The sequence below is a fragment of the Pangasianodon hypophthalmus genome, chromosome 28 (assembly GCF_027358585.1).
Source record: "Pangasianodon hypophthalmus isolate fPanHyp1 chromosome 28, fPanHyp1.pri, whole genome shotgun sequence".
In the NCBI taxonomy this organism is placed as follows: domain Eukaryota; kingdom Metazoa; phylum Chordata; class Actinopteri; order Siluriformes; family Pangasiidae; genus Pangasianodon; species Pangasianodon hypophthalmus.
The window spans coordinates 5,927,040-5,941,703 of NC_069737.1; the positions used below are offsets into that span (position 1 = coordinate 5,927,040).

The 14,664-nt window shown below is 38.2% G+C and overlaps 2 protein-coding genes and 1 non-coding gene across 4 annotated transcripts; 1 reads left to right on the forward strand and 2 right to left on the reverse strand.

The window, feature by feature from the left end:
* Positions 1 to 534: 534 nt before the first annotated feature.
* Positions 535 to 5,733, forward strand: LOC113545754 (N-acyl-aromatic-L-amino acid amidohydrolase (carboxylate-forming) B). The gene is made up of 7 exons (XM_026945297.3): positions 535 to 824; positions 1,774 to 2,006; positions 2,388 to 2,583; positions 3,033 to 3,126; positions 4,323 to 4,430; positions 4,636 to 4,748; positions 4,899 to 5,733. Exons 1-7 carry the CDS (start codon positions 789 to 791, stop codon positions 5,094 to 5,096), a joined length of 978 nt encoding a protein of 325 aa, XP_026801098.3. The 5' UTR covers positions 535 to 788; the 3' UTR covers positions 5,097 to 5,733.
* A 155-nt stretch (positions 5,734 to 5,888) lies between these two features.
* Positions 5,889 to 14,644, reverse strand: cldnd1a (claudin domain containing 1a). 2 transcript variants are annotated; one of them, XM_026945299.3, is made up of 5 exons: positions 14,430 to 14,644; positions 10,654 to 11,349; positions 10,088 to 10,195; positions 9,726 to 9,863; positions 5,889 to 9,308 (listed from the first exon to the last, which is right to left on the reverse strand). In XM_026945299.3, exons 2-5 carry the CDS (start codon positions 10,946 to 10,948, stop codon positions 9,088 to 9,090), a joined length of 762 nt encoding a protein of 253 aa, XP_026801100.2. In that variant the 5' UTR covers positions 10,949 to 11,349; positions 14,430 to 14,644; the 3' UTR covers positions 5,889 to 9,087. The 2 variants fall into 2 exon arrangements, with proteins under 2 accessions (XP_026801100.2, XP_026801102.2); XM_026945301.3 differs by lacking the exon at positions 14,430 to 14,644 and having other exon boundaries at positions 5,889 to 9,293; positions 10,654 to 11,942.
* On the reverse strand, positions 14,034 to 14,126 carry trnar-ucu (transfer RNA arginine (anticodon UCU)). The gene is made up of 2 exons: positions 14,090 to 14,126; positions 14,034 to 14,069 (listed from the first exon to the last, which is right to left on the reverse strand). It is a non-coding gene; the product is annotated as a tRNA-Arg (tRNA).
* Positions 14,645 to 14,664: the final 20 nt, after the last annotated feature.

Here is a 14,664-nt window from a genome sequence, read left to right on the forward strand (position 1 = left end):
ACGCACATCTTCTTAACATAGTTTTCCTTCAGTAGTACATTATATTGAGTAATTCAGCATTTATTTCTAAGTTAGAATTTATTCTCATTCTCTTGTGATTTTTAAAAAAATCTATTCTGATATTTATTGCTGTGTGCCTCAAATTCATCTTCTGCCAGTGCACCATTTCCCAATCTGACTCCTTTATTCCCTCAGCTCAGAGGCTCTGAGTTTTTTTTTCTGCTCTAGCACACCTGATTCACCTTATCAGCACACTAACACATTCTTTACACGGTTATAATGAGTGTGTTAGAGCAGGAAAACACACTCAAATGTGCAGGGCAGCAGATTGGCCTGCTTCATAAATCTGCAGTGGTCTCTTTCTCAGACGGAGAGAGAGAGAGAGAGAGAGAGAGAGAGCGAGAGAGATAGTTGGGGGTGAACGGTGCACTGCAGAGCACACACCCAAACTCACTATAAATTCAGAGGAGCAGCATGAACGTGTGTGTGTGTGTGTGTGTGTGTGTGTGCGTGTGTGTGTGTGAAAGAGGTAGGATGTGACTGCTGAGTCAGTTAAACTGTAGTACAGAGGCGAGAATGGTCAGAGAGCAATGCAGCAGCCAAAAGAAACTGGACAGCTGAAAAACTTCTCTTAGCTACTCAGGATGGACAGAACACTGTCGTGCTAATCATGGCTACTCCAGACCAGGATCAGGATCAAGGTAGCTAGACTCAGTTTGAGCTCTAAGTCAAAGGCCAAAGGTGGTGTCCCAAACTAGGAGGATCAGGATTGTGTGTGAGTGTGAGCGATGGAGAGAGAACACCACTCCCATCTCAGAAGTAAGGTAAGAGCTCATCCACTAATTCAAACATGACTGAAAACTTATTACCACGTGGTTGTGCAGCTCGGAGATTCTCGATGTAATAATCGTCCAGCCCAATAGGACAGCTCATCATGGTGTTTGTGTTATAGCAACTTACTTTAAAGAGTCAAAAATTCAATATGAAATTTTAATATCTAAAAAGAAAAAAAATCACATAAATTAAAAGAATAAAAAAGCAATGCATTTGACTTCGCAGGGTATGCAGTGCAAGCAAATATTAATTAGATTTTCATTATGATTATTATTTTTGTTAATTAATTTGAGCAATTTCTTTAAAATAAGAAAAAAAGAATGCAACACAAATAATAAAATTGGCATCTATTCTACTATGCCAGAAATTAATAATGGAATGGATGGCATTTTTATTATTTGTGTAATAATAATAATAATAATAATAATAATAGTAACATTTGTTTAACCAGGTAATGCCTATGAGTAAAAGATAAGCTCATAGCTCCAGTGCAGGATTATAGTAAACATGTTTTGGATGATAAATAGGAAACAGTGCGTTTCATTTTTCACATTTTTTTAACTATTCATTTAAAGGTCAGTTATTTTTCATTCAAAACAAAGTAATATTTGGCTTATTTAATTCCATTTAAAAAAAAAGAGAGAGAGAAAATCAGAAGAAAAACATCTGGTCTTTAGCTCCCCAGGCTGTAAACAAAAAGGGAAAACTACTACTACTACTAATAATAATAAAATAATAATAATGTGGACCACCAAATACCAACCAGGCAAGACAAAATACTGGTGTATCTTTAATGTGCTCTGTTAGTGGTATGTTAGAAACACCTGGAACACAACACAGTGAAGGGAAATTGTAAAATTAATAAATTGATAAATGATTCATAGGCTTAAGTAATAAATAGCTATATGTTGAGAGCTTTCTTGTGGTCATGTGATGCAGCCAGAAGTAGTGACCATCCCAGCTCTATACCGCGTGGCCCTGTGTGGTGGTACCCATGGCAACGAGCTGGCGGGGGTTTACCTGCTGCGCCAGAGCATGAGGAGGAAGCGGAAGGGTAGCATGGTGGATCCGGTTACTATGGTAACGGTGATGACGAACCCGCGCGCTGTGCAGCAGTGTGTACGTTACACGGAGATGGACCTCAACCGCTGCTTCACACACACTACACTGAGGTCGGACACACACACACACACACACACACACACACCAGACAGAACTAATATTAGGAATAACCGAGTACTCTAGAATAACTGTGTCCTTCCTTCTTGGTATTTTTTCCTCTCTGTCTCTCTCTTTCTCTGTCTGACTCTTTCTTTCTTTTCCTGTCTGCTTTCTCCACCCTGTTTCTGTTTTTCCCTCTCTTTTTTAAAATTTTGTCCCTCTTTCACCATTTCTTTTTTTCTATCTCACTCTTTTTAAACCTGTCTTTCCCTCCTCATGTTCCTCCCTTCCTTTCTGTCTCTTTCTCTCTTTCCTCCTCCCTCATCTTCTTCTCTGAGCCTGTACTTTACTTGTTTACCTTCTAAAATAAAATAAATGTGCCCCTGTCTCAGTGCCCCGGTCTCTGATGTCACCCCGTATGAGGTTGTTCGCGCTCAGGAGCTGAATGCTCTGCTTGGTCCTAAAGGCAGCTCTGCAGCGGTGGATCTGCTCTGTGATCTTCACAGCAGCACTGCGAACGTGGGCCTCTGCCTCATCACTCATTCCGACAGTGACTGGATCTGCCTGCACATCTGTAAACACCTGCAGGCAAGAGTGACCCATTTGGCACAGACCTCCCACAAACTCACAAACATGGGGTTACTGCTATTTCATTAGCTAAATGAATGATACTACACGCACAGATCACAGCATTTTTCAAGAATTTTGGAGGTTTGATAAAGACTAGAATTTTAGATTTTGGGTGAGGGGATTTGGACTTAAGATAAAAACTTTGGATAAAGATAAAAAAAAATCATTGGCTTTAAGCAGGAGATTCAGAGTTTAAGATGAGGGCATTGCATATAGGGCTTTAGCAGGATAAAGACCTGTGTTTTAGGTAAAGGACTTATAAAGAATTCAAGATTAGTATAGTTTGGGATTTAAAAAAAGTAACTTAGGGTTTACAAAAAGGACCTTTGATTTTCAGATGAGAATTCTGGTATTTTGGGGTTTAAGTCAGGAATTTGTTTAGGATATATGTCTGTATGTGTTTTCAGAGGGAGCTGGCCACCATTCCAGTGCGGTATGTCCATTACGATGTTCCTAAGAGTGAGGCTTACACATTGCACTCTGTTGGGAAACATGGCTTTGGTGAGTCTATGAGCAGATAGTCTCACACACACTCAATGTGGCATCAGGAGAGCTCATCATTCTATAAGGGATCAGGACCAAAAGTCATATTTAGACCAAAGAAAGAAGAAAGAGGTCAGAAGAGTATGGCCAGACCAATTCTAGCTGACAAGAAGGCTACAATAACTCTAATAACCACTCTTTACAAAGGTGGTGAGCAGAAAAGCATTTCAAAACACACAAAGAACCTTGAGTCAAGCATTATCTGGTCTTTTGCCCACTGTAGCCTCAGATTTGTGTTCTTGGCTAACAAGAGTAGAACTTGATGTGGTCTTCTGCTGTTGTAGCCAATCCACCTCAAGATTTAACATGTTGTGCATTCTGAGATGCTTTTCTGCTCACCATGGTTGTAAAGAGTGGTTATTTGGTTATTGACTTCCTGTCAGCTCAGACTCAGGCCATTCTCCTCCAACCCTCACTCATCAACAAGACATTTACATCCTCAGAACTGCTGCTCACTGAATGTTTTTTGTTTTTTGCACCACTCTTGAGTGTAAACTCTTGAGACTGTAGTGTGTGAAAATCTCAAGAAAGCAGCAATTTCTGAAATATTCAAACCAGCCTGTCTGGCAGCAACAATTTAGTGTTCATCAAGACTACATAGCTGATTAAATACTTTCTCCATTGCAACACTTCTATTTCCACTTCTATTAGGTAAATGAATTGCTTCGCCAGTTTTGCATTTCAGTCAGTCTCTTTTTCTTTCACAGGACTGGCACAGTGTCACTGTTGAGCCTTTAAGCGAGACCCTCAGATCTCAACTGCTCAGTTATATGCTTGGATTGGATAAAAAAAAACATCTGCCAAATTAATAAATTTATTCGAAGCGACTCATGCGTTTTTTTGGATGAATGACTCCTTTGCCAGTTTTTTCTCCATTTGACTGAGCCATGCTGACTCAAGCACTCTTCAGAATTATACACATCTCTTAATTTATGGACTCTTTCTAAACGCCCTCCGATATACGCCACTTCATCCTGATTTTCACTGAAGCGATTAATTTGAAAAGCCTTGACACATTTTTTTGCCCTGTGTGCAAAAACTAAGTTAAAGTAGTTCTTTAAATGTCATGCTGAATAAAAAGGTTGTCTTAGCATTTACATTTTTTTTAATAAAGACTACATTTCTATCTAAACGAGACTTTTTTCCCTGTGCAGCGATGGAGGTTGGTCCTCAGCCACATGGTGTGATCAGAGCCAACGTTTTTACTGCCATGCAGGAAGCTGTTCATCTCACACTTGAATGGGTTCGTCTATTCAACTCAGGTACCAAGGAGGCTACACTACCCAGCATGCTTTGAAGGTAGAAGAACATCTAATAGTAGTAATAAGTATTTGTGTTATAGTCCTGGAGATGTTTCTCCACTTGTCTGAGGCTCTTTATCAGTTTCTGAGTTCAAATTAGTGGAGAAACATCTTATACTAATAAGTCAGTGTGCCTTGTAGTTCCTCTTTTTCCTTTTCTCTTCAGGGACCCAGTTTGAGGGCGGCTCAGTGGATGTTTATACGATGGTGGAGAACATAAAATACCCTCACGATCCTCACACACACACCATCACAGCTGCTGTGCATCCAGAACTACAGGTTTTGTTTTTCAGAAAGCAGATATTTGGACCCCAGTGTCCCTCTCACTCACTTCCATTTTCTCAAAAATTCTTAAAGTCTCACTAGACTGTGATTGAATTATTGGATGCTAAGAACTTGTAGTGACTTTCCCCTGTCTCCTTTTCTCAGGATAGAGATTTCTGTCTCCTGCACCCGGGTGACCCCATCTTCCTCTCTTTCTCCGGAGAGACTCTGAGGTACAAAGGGAAAGAGGCACTATATCCTTTCTTCATCAACGAGTGTGCGTTCTATGAGATGGGTGTCGCTCTGTCCCTTGCGAGGAGAAGGAAGGTGGAGATTCCAGCCATCCAGTGCAGCAGAACGTGAAGGACAGGCTCCAGAATGAAAGAGAGATACAGAGACTCCAGTGTGATACAGACTGGTCTTCTTAAATATGTCCTTGAAGATTTTCAATCGTGCCACAACCCATTACTACTCCATACCAAAAACTTGAACCTCAAAACCTCTACTCTAACCAGAACTCCAACACCAACCTCTATCCTCAACTCCTAGCCCCTTACCCCTAAACAAGCCCTCTAACCATGATACACCACTTATCTAACTAGAATGCTGAAGTCTTAACATGTTTATCTAATCATGTCAATGACGGGAATCACACATTGTTTAAATGCCTGGAATTTCCAATGAAGACCCTTATTGAGTGGAGAAGCAGCTTCAGTCTATACCTTCATATGGTGAGGTAGTAGCTTGCCACTTAAAGTGCCCAAGGAATAAAAATTGTTGTTTCAGAACTTTCTCAGCACTTTGTACAAGTCTTTTGGTGTTACTGACATCTGAATGCAAGAATATTTTTAAAAATGTCAGAAATTTGTTGTTGTAGATACTTATTTCTGTAGAAAAAATGTCTAAGTTCAAGGTTGGGGTTTTCTCTAGAATTCTGCCAGTTATTCTGAATCTTGGAAATAAGTCATTCACCCCAACATGTCTTGTTTCAAAATAAAACATCCACACATGGAATTCAATCAAGCCACTTGACACTTTCAGGATCTGTTCTACTGGGCAAAAGATTGTGAGTTCAAATCTCCAGGCTGAGCAAGAACCTTAACCCTGAGCTCTGTACTTGGATGGGGTTAACTTGGCGTGTCTGATGAACAAGTGTATTTTTAAAAAAGTAATTTTATTGAAGTTAAAGGTTGCAATTTGTTCAAAGTCATTCAGACCATTTCATACAAATGCAGGTTCAATAACATCAAAATGCAATAACTATAGAACAGATCCAGTTAATGAATCCAAACCTCAGGGGAAAAGCTTACAAAGGGAATGTCATTGCTTTGCATATTAACGCCGTACATTCACAATGCTGGATTATCACATGCTCAATATAAGGAGTTCAGATTCACTGATAACACTAAATATTATATGATGATTTGGTGTTTAAAAAACTACACATCCACGTATAAGCAACAAAATGTAAAAAAAAAAAAAAAAACAAGAATAAATAAATATGTTAATAGGAATGAATCAAATAAATCAATAATAATTAAATAATTAAAAATAAATCAATAATTATTAAAGGTTTATGCTTATGTATCATTGGCATTCTTGACAATAGCCTGGTCTAATGAACACTATAACACACTTAATATTACTACAAAAAACAACATACAAAGAAATTATGAATATAAGTTATATAAAGTTGAATATAAGAATAAGATTCAAAGTAAAGGATGCTGTGCCTGAATCCATACCTGATTTTCTTTAATCTATAAATATCATGCCGAGCTTTCTTTTTCCACCAACACAGAGCAGATGCAGGAACCAGAACCAGTTCTCATTTCCACCAGTTTGAGAGCAGAACCATTACGCCACCAGATGTGAGATTTTCACAGGACATGACACCTGACATTCACTAGCTAACACTTTTTTTTAACACTTTCAGTCATTCTTGTCACTTTCTTTGAGTAAATGAAATTTCTTTTTTTGTCATTATTTAATTTTTCGTCACTTGTTAAATTAGTTATTTCTGATCCAAGCAGAGATGTGTTAATGATTTTTTTCACACTGGTCATGTAAATGTCATGGTGACGAAATGACCCCTGACTTGCTTGGTTCTGGTCCTGCAGGATTGTGCTACTGGAACCAAACTGATTTTACACAAAGATTCCTGATTAGGTGTTGACTCTGCGTCAGTGAAAATCACTCTTGGTGCTTCTTCATTACATTGTGCCATTAAACACTTCACAGTTTATGTTTATCCACGCACACAATCACATGCACACCGATTTGTGTTAACGGAGTGTCACATCAGTACACAGCCATGCAGGTAAAGCGTGAAACATTAAAGTGCCTTGCTTGAATGAATATCAGAAGTGCCAACATTGTAAACTAAAAACCTAGCAGGCAGAGACAGAAAAAACATAATTTTACCCTAAAATTATCCTAGCATATGCTGATGGAAGAGACGGGTAATTTTTTTTTTTCAGATGTACACCAAGCAATCATAAGAAAACAGGGAGACAAAAGTCTTTTGTGACGCAAATTAATAATAAGCAGCACCACCAATTTTTTTAACGACCAAAGAGTCCACAGTCTTGGTTTGTATCGACTCAGAAGACTGAGCTTCATGAATTCACAGGTTAAATTTCGTCTAGATAAAATCATGCCAAAGCAAAAGTAACTTCCTGTGTGCTTTCCCTTCAGTAAATAAGGTGAATTTTATTCATGTTTAGTCTGATTGCTGGTTTACTGCTGTCTCCTGTATTGCCACAGCAGCGGGTCAAAAAATTGCAAATGCTATGATTGAACTGTAAATGTTGGCACCTCACTGCAGCATTTAGCTTCTTCATTTAACTATCAGGGTGACGATGAAGAATCTAACAGCTCGGGCAGGTCTGTGCCCTGCGAATGTCCACACAGCACTTTCTACTGTCACACACTCAACTAGCCTTTATAGCCTTTACAGCCATCTCGTCTCCACCCGCTGATTTCGGATTATCAGAGTGTAAATCTCAGAACAGCAGATAGACATTCTAGATGGAGGAAGCTATTTTAAGCTAAATTTAGGCTACATCCCAATCTGCATGCTACTACAGTTAATAGTATGTCAGAATAGTACCCCAGGTGCACATGAACTACATTACTCACACTCCCTCCTGCTCTAACACACACCCATGATGGAGTACATAATCAGTGCATTGTGCTTGTGTTTAGTTTCCCATAGTATTTAGTATTGTAGTATAGCAGCGCACTATTTTGACATGCTATTTAGTACAGTAGTCTGATGACACACAATTTTATTTATTATATTATTAATATGGTAATATGATGTACATTCCCCCATTTGTACTATTTAGTACAATAGTATAGTGGTGTACTAATAAACCATACTATTTAGTGCAGTAGAATGGTGGTGTATTATCTTGGCATACTATTTTGTATGAGAGATTGGTATTGTGCTATTTTGATATACTATTTAGTATGGGGGTGTTCTAGTATACCAAACTATGTAGTACAGTAATATGGTAGTATACTTTATTCTGGCACTTCCCATACTATTTAGGAGAGTAGTATGGTCAAGTACTAATGTACCATATTATTTAGGACAGCAATATGGTCAAATACTAATGTACCATTTTATTTAGGACAGTAGTATGGTAGAGTACTAATGTATCATACTACTTAGTGCAGCAGTATAGTGTTGTACTATCGTGCCATTCTATTTTGTATGATAATGTACAGTTCTGATATACTAGTATCTAGTACGGTTGTACGGTAGCATTTTATTTCCTATACTAACTTAGTACGGTAGTATGATTGCATACTATATTTTTATTGTGTCGGTGTGATGCTGTACTTTTACCCCCATACTATTTAGTATGGCGGTACTTTGGTGTACATATATACCACATTATTTAGCACAATAGTATGGCAGTGTACTATTTTATCATACTATTCAGTACAGTCGTATGTTGTAGTGCTGTTTTCTGATACTACTTAGTATGGTAGCATTGTGGTATACTAATATGCCATATTATTAGTTCCGTTGTATGGGGGTGCGGCTTTGTTCCATACTATTTAGCATGGCTGTATAGTCTTTTTCCATACAATATAGTACAATAGTTTATGGTTATATGACGGTGTACTCTCTTCCCCATAGTATGTAGTATGATAGTATTATAGTATAGTAGTATGGTGTCATACTATTTTAACATATCATTTGCTACAATAGTATGTTGGTGTAATAGTATGTTTACATACTATTTAGTATATTAGTATGCAAGATGTGTATGTGTGTGTTTAGTGCAGTATTATGTGATTTGGGACACAGACCTGGCTGTAACCATTTCAAATGCATGCTCTAGGCCACTCGGTAGGCGGTGAAGCGGTAGTAGTTCTTGCTGTGGCTGCGAGCGGCCCACACCAGTAGAGCGGCAGCCATCATGTACAGCGGAGAGGAGATGAGCGCGAGATAGAGGGACCAACCGAGAGAGCCGTCCACCTGGTCTGGGATAACGGAGACACGGTGTAGCAGGTCCATACCCGCCAGAAAACAACACACACAGCCTAGAGAACACACACCTGAGAGTGAGAGAGAGAGGTGATGCAGAAGTAGAGGGGACTGGTTTAAATTAGAGACCCGATTCAGCAAGCAACCCGATCAACCATAGTTTTTAGAGAAGCTACGTAAGGCTGCCAGTTTACTAGTAATAATAGTGTATTTACTGCAGAAATAATAGTGTATGTTGGTGTTTGATGGAGAATGTTGGTGTTTGATGGAGAGTGTTGGTGTATTTACTGCAGAAATAGTGTGTGTTGGTGTTTGATGGGGAGTGCTGGTGTTTAATATACAATGTTGATGATTAACAGAGAATGTTGGTTTTTAATAGAGAATTTTGGTGTTTGATGGAATGTAGAAAGTTGGTGTCTAATGAGCAAACGTCGGTGCTTGATGTATGGATGTTGGTGATTTTTCTCTAAGAACAAAAGGTTCCTGACCTGCAAGAAGGTGGAGGAGTCCGATGCCCAGTGTGGGACTGAAACTACGACACAAACACGCACAGAATCCCACCAGCCCTCCCACTAACACCAAACCCAGAGAGAGCAGGGGCAAGAGAAACTGACACCTCCACAGATCTATACAGAGCAAGGAAATAAATACATTTACACACTTATATATTAATAAATGTGATACATGTACTATACATCAAATATAGTGTATGTTATTACATTATTATTACATATATGTTATAAATAAAAAGAAGTGGAATTAAATACTAGAGAAGTCACATTACAACCCAAACACTTTGGCTACTACCACGAATGTGCTGTGAATGTTATAAATTAAATTTGACACTCACAGGTGCGTATCATGTCTTCTCCGCTGTTATGGTTGCCTGGCTCTGTGTATTTGGGTGTGAACTGCTGAGACAGCGTGAAGCTCACACACTCTGTGTCCATCTCAGGATCTAAAAACACACACACACACACTTACATACTTATTATAACTTGTGTATTTGTATAATCTTATGTACGCTTACTGTTTTAATTACTTACGATGTAGTCTTAATAATTAGCATATCATTAATAATAATAATAATAATAATAATAATAATAATAATAATAATAATAATAAGTGCCCTATTCATATACTACTATTACTACTACTACTACTACTAATAATAATAATAACAACAATAATAATAATAATAATTGCCTTATTCACATACTACAACTACTACTAATAATTATAATATTTTTAACAACAACAATAATAATAATAATAATAACGGAAATAATAACTGATGATGTTTATTATTATTATTATTATTAGTAGTAGTAGTATATGAATAAGGCACCTATTACTATTATTATTATTATTATTATTATTATTAGGGCAATAAGAGCGCGCGCCACGGACCCCCACCTGGCTCGCGGTACCAGCGGTTGCGGTCGGCGGGCACGCGCACGCACCTCCACCACAGGCCGAGGGTGCCGTTGAGGCGGAACATCGCGTCGCTCGCGGTCTTCTCGTCGAACTCTCCGTCGCTGAGCTCCTGGTGCAGCGCGCGCAGCTCGGTTGCGTTGTGCTCGTGACGCACCTGCGGGCTCGTGTACTGGTACCAGTGGCGCGTGCCCACCGCCACAGACAGGTAAACGGTGGCCAGGGCGCTCAGCACGCACGCGATCACCAGCGCCGTAGCGGAGCGATTGTCCACCATGATGCCGTGTCTCTCCCTGATCTGACCTGATTTTCTGCCGGGTTTTTTTCCCTCTTGTGTCCTATTTTTTTCTGGTTATCCGCAGATCAGATAAAATGAGGAGTCCATCTGTTGCGGTGCAGCATCCATCTGTCGCTCAGCAATTCATTTCACTTTATTCCTTTAATCTGTCACTTAATCAACAAGCCTTCCAGTCAAATGCAATCTGAATGAACAGGAATTACTCTAACAATCATAAACAAATATTACTAATAATATTCTCAATACAAAAATGCTCCTGTAGTGCCGTTGAGATTTTGTAAATAATCCGTCTGCTTTCCTTTTCCGGTCAGCGGGCAGAAGCAGGGAATGCTGGGTATTATAGTCTTGAAAGGGTTGTCGAGGTTTTTGTCTTTTTTAATCTTTAAATTAAAAAAATAATTTCATTAAATTCACTCATTTTGGATCTGACGAGCTGAGTCTAATTAATGCATTCAAGTCTTTTAGAAAAAAATTAGCCATTAATTTGATAAAACTATAATTCTGGACTTCTTAGTGAAAAATTGCTGTTTCTAGTCATATTTCAAGAAATGTTGTCTTTTCATGTTACAATGGAGCAAGCTGTTTAATCTCTTTATACTGTGGTCTGAATATTCTGATATGGTGGGATAAATGACACCTCGTCACTGCATCATCGGCTAATAAGAAACTGAGAATTTCAGCTTTAAGTCAGCTTTACTAGGTCTGAGTTATAGTTTAACAACTTTGAGTAATATATCTAAAGAGACATTTTTCATTTGAAAATAGAAAATCTGCTCCAGTGGGACTCGACGCCACAACCTTTAATCACATAGTTTGTACAGGACATCTACATAAAAGATTGTGATACTTAGTACTTTAGTAACTCAAGTTACTTCCCTTATGCGTATAATTAATGAAACTGATGTTGCCAAATGGCACAGAGGCTATGAAATATATATCATTTGCTAAAACGTGTGATTATCTGGTGAGGAATATAAACTTATGATACAGTATATGACATTATGTATCCTTGCTGTTATAGCCTAATGATGTATACAGTGACTAGCTATCGTGACACAATGGCAGGCCTCATGTTAATATTTTTATTAACTATTTTTTATTATTATATAATTACATTGTTGAAAAATATTTTAAAATAGAACAAGGTTAAAAAGGAAAACATGTTCATATCATAATGACAACAAAAACAAAATCAGAGGCAGACTCAATTCTGTAATAGTAATAGTCAAAACAATGACTAATGATCATTAGTCATTGTGACTTCCACCGAAGTCTAGGGCTGGGAATAAATCCCAAAATGAGAGTTGACTCCAAAGATTTGTACTTTATTCCACACAGTGACATTGCCGTCACTCGCACCCGCACCCCTACATAGTCCATAACAGTAGCAGTGTGTACTGAAATACACTGCAGATTAAAACCATTCCATATGCTTAATTAACACTGTACTGTTCCCCCCAATCTCTTCCTTATGGCCTGATTTTTGGAATTGAAAAAATTATTGTGTGGCTTCCATGCTTGGAAATGACTCCATCGATTCCTTGAATCACTTGGAATCGGACTCGACTCCAAAATGTCTGGAATCGAACAGCCCTAAAAGTCTGTAGAATCTTTAACATTAGCTGATTTTTATTGGTTGGGGCATAATAATAATAATAATAATAATAATAATAATAATAATACAAGAACTACAGTACTGTGCAGAAGTCTTAGGCACCCTTTTTTTTAGTACAAACTTTGTTATAGATTTGTATTTTATGACTTCTACATTATTGATTCAGTACAAAAACATTTTAGATTCCAAACATTATTTTTCCAGCACAAAATTAATCGTTACAGAACAATGTTTGTATGTCAGTAAAGAAATCAGCATATTACATAAGAGACACTTTTCAGACAGAAAACATAATGAAGGCTGCTGGGTTTCGCTGCAAAAATAACAAGCAAGTGCGACAGTCAAAGTCTCCAGAAGAACTGTGGCTGGTTCTGCAAGACACTCAGTAAAAATTGCAGCTAATTTCCTTATAAAACTGCACACACTGTACCTGAGACTGCTATTTTTTTTAAGCAACAGGCTGTCACACCAGATATTAACTTTGTTTCATTTATTACTGTTTACTGCTCTTTATAGTATTTTTTTTAAATGTAGAAACATTTAATTTCATTATTTTTGAAGGCATCGTTGCTCTACAGCATTTCTTTGCACATGCCTAAGACTTTTGCACAGTACTGTACCTCATCTGCAGTTTTCACTTCCCAAATCATTTATTGGTCCAGCCCTAATTCTTATAGATGGAAAATAAATGCATATCACATGGATCATACGAATGAATTAAATCAAGTTATACAACAGCACTGTCGAATTCTTGATTCTGACTGGTCAAGATACATGGCATTGCTTATTCTTGTTGTTATAATGACATATACAATGATTATTACTGTTTTTTTTTTTTGTTTTTTTCAAAATGTAGCTGGGTGAAATGAACAGGATGAAAAAAAGGAAACCTCTTTTCAAGATCAAACACCAAAAGCAACATCGGAATGCTTTAACGTTGTACATCTGTGTAATGCACAGGTTCCTGGAGAGCGCCCTGCTCTAACACACCTTCACTAACATGGGCAGGACAGAGGGTTCTCCAGGATCAGGGTTGGGATCCTAAGTCAGAGATGTCCAATGTTATCCACAAAGGGCTGGTGTTGGTGCAGGTTTTAATTCCAACCAAGCAGAAGCCACACCTGAGTCTACTGAAAGCCGATATTAACTTAAACAGGTGGAATCAGGTGTGACTCCTGCTTCACTGGAATGAAGACCTGCACCCACACTGACCCTTTGTGGATAAGATTTGACATCCCTGACCTAATGGTAAAAAAAAAAATGGCGCCCTCTAGAGGCGACCTGTCATCACTGCAGCATCGGTTAAGCAGGAGCAACCAATTTCTAATAACAAGTTGAGAATTTCAGCTTTACTGCTTCATAGGTATCCGATCCTATTATTATTATTTTAACAATTTTCAACAATATGTCTAAAGATATAAATATTTTTTTAATTTGTAAGCAAAAACGCGACTCCGGTGGGACTCGAACCCACAACCTTTGAATCACATCGCTAGTGCTTTGCCTAGAAGTCCAATGCGCTATCCATTGCGCCACGGAGCCACCTGTTGCACTGCGCCACATCCGGGTCTTTTAACTCTACAGCACCGCAAATGAGCTATATATATATGTTGTTCTTTATAAAACAGAGATGGGGTGAGAATACAGTATACAGAATATTTACATTTGACTTGTAGCCTTTATGTAGCTAGCTAGCAATACATACTATTTGTTAGCTGCTAGGTAACATTATTATCTTTTGTGTGTGGCATGACCTGAAGTATCTCTTCTTTCTGATTACCAACAAATATACAAAATTAGCATTAATTATACCGAATTTTCCAAAAAAAAAAATCCTAACATTACCTTCGTCCACTTAGCTATAAGGCTGTCAGGGAGCTAGCATGGGCAGCTCTGCGGTCCTTCCTCTGGAGTAACAGCATGCAAATTAATTAATGACAACCTGCTTGAAAGCAAAGTTAGGAATTGATTAGAATTTCTGGCTTCATTATAATTTAACCCGCACGACTTGCACACAATATTTTTCGCGTCTATATCGCATCATCTTAACGCTTATAGCTGTTACGTAATCTACGCACGT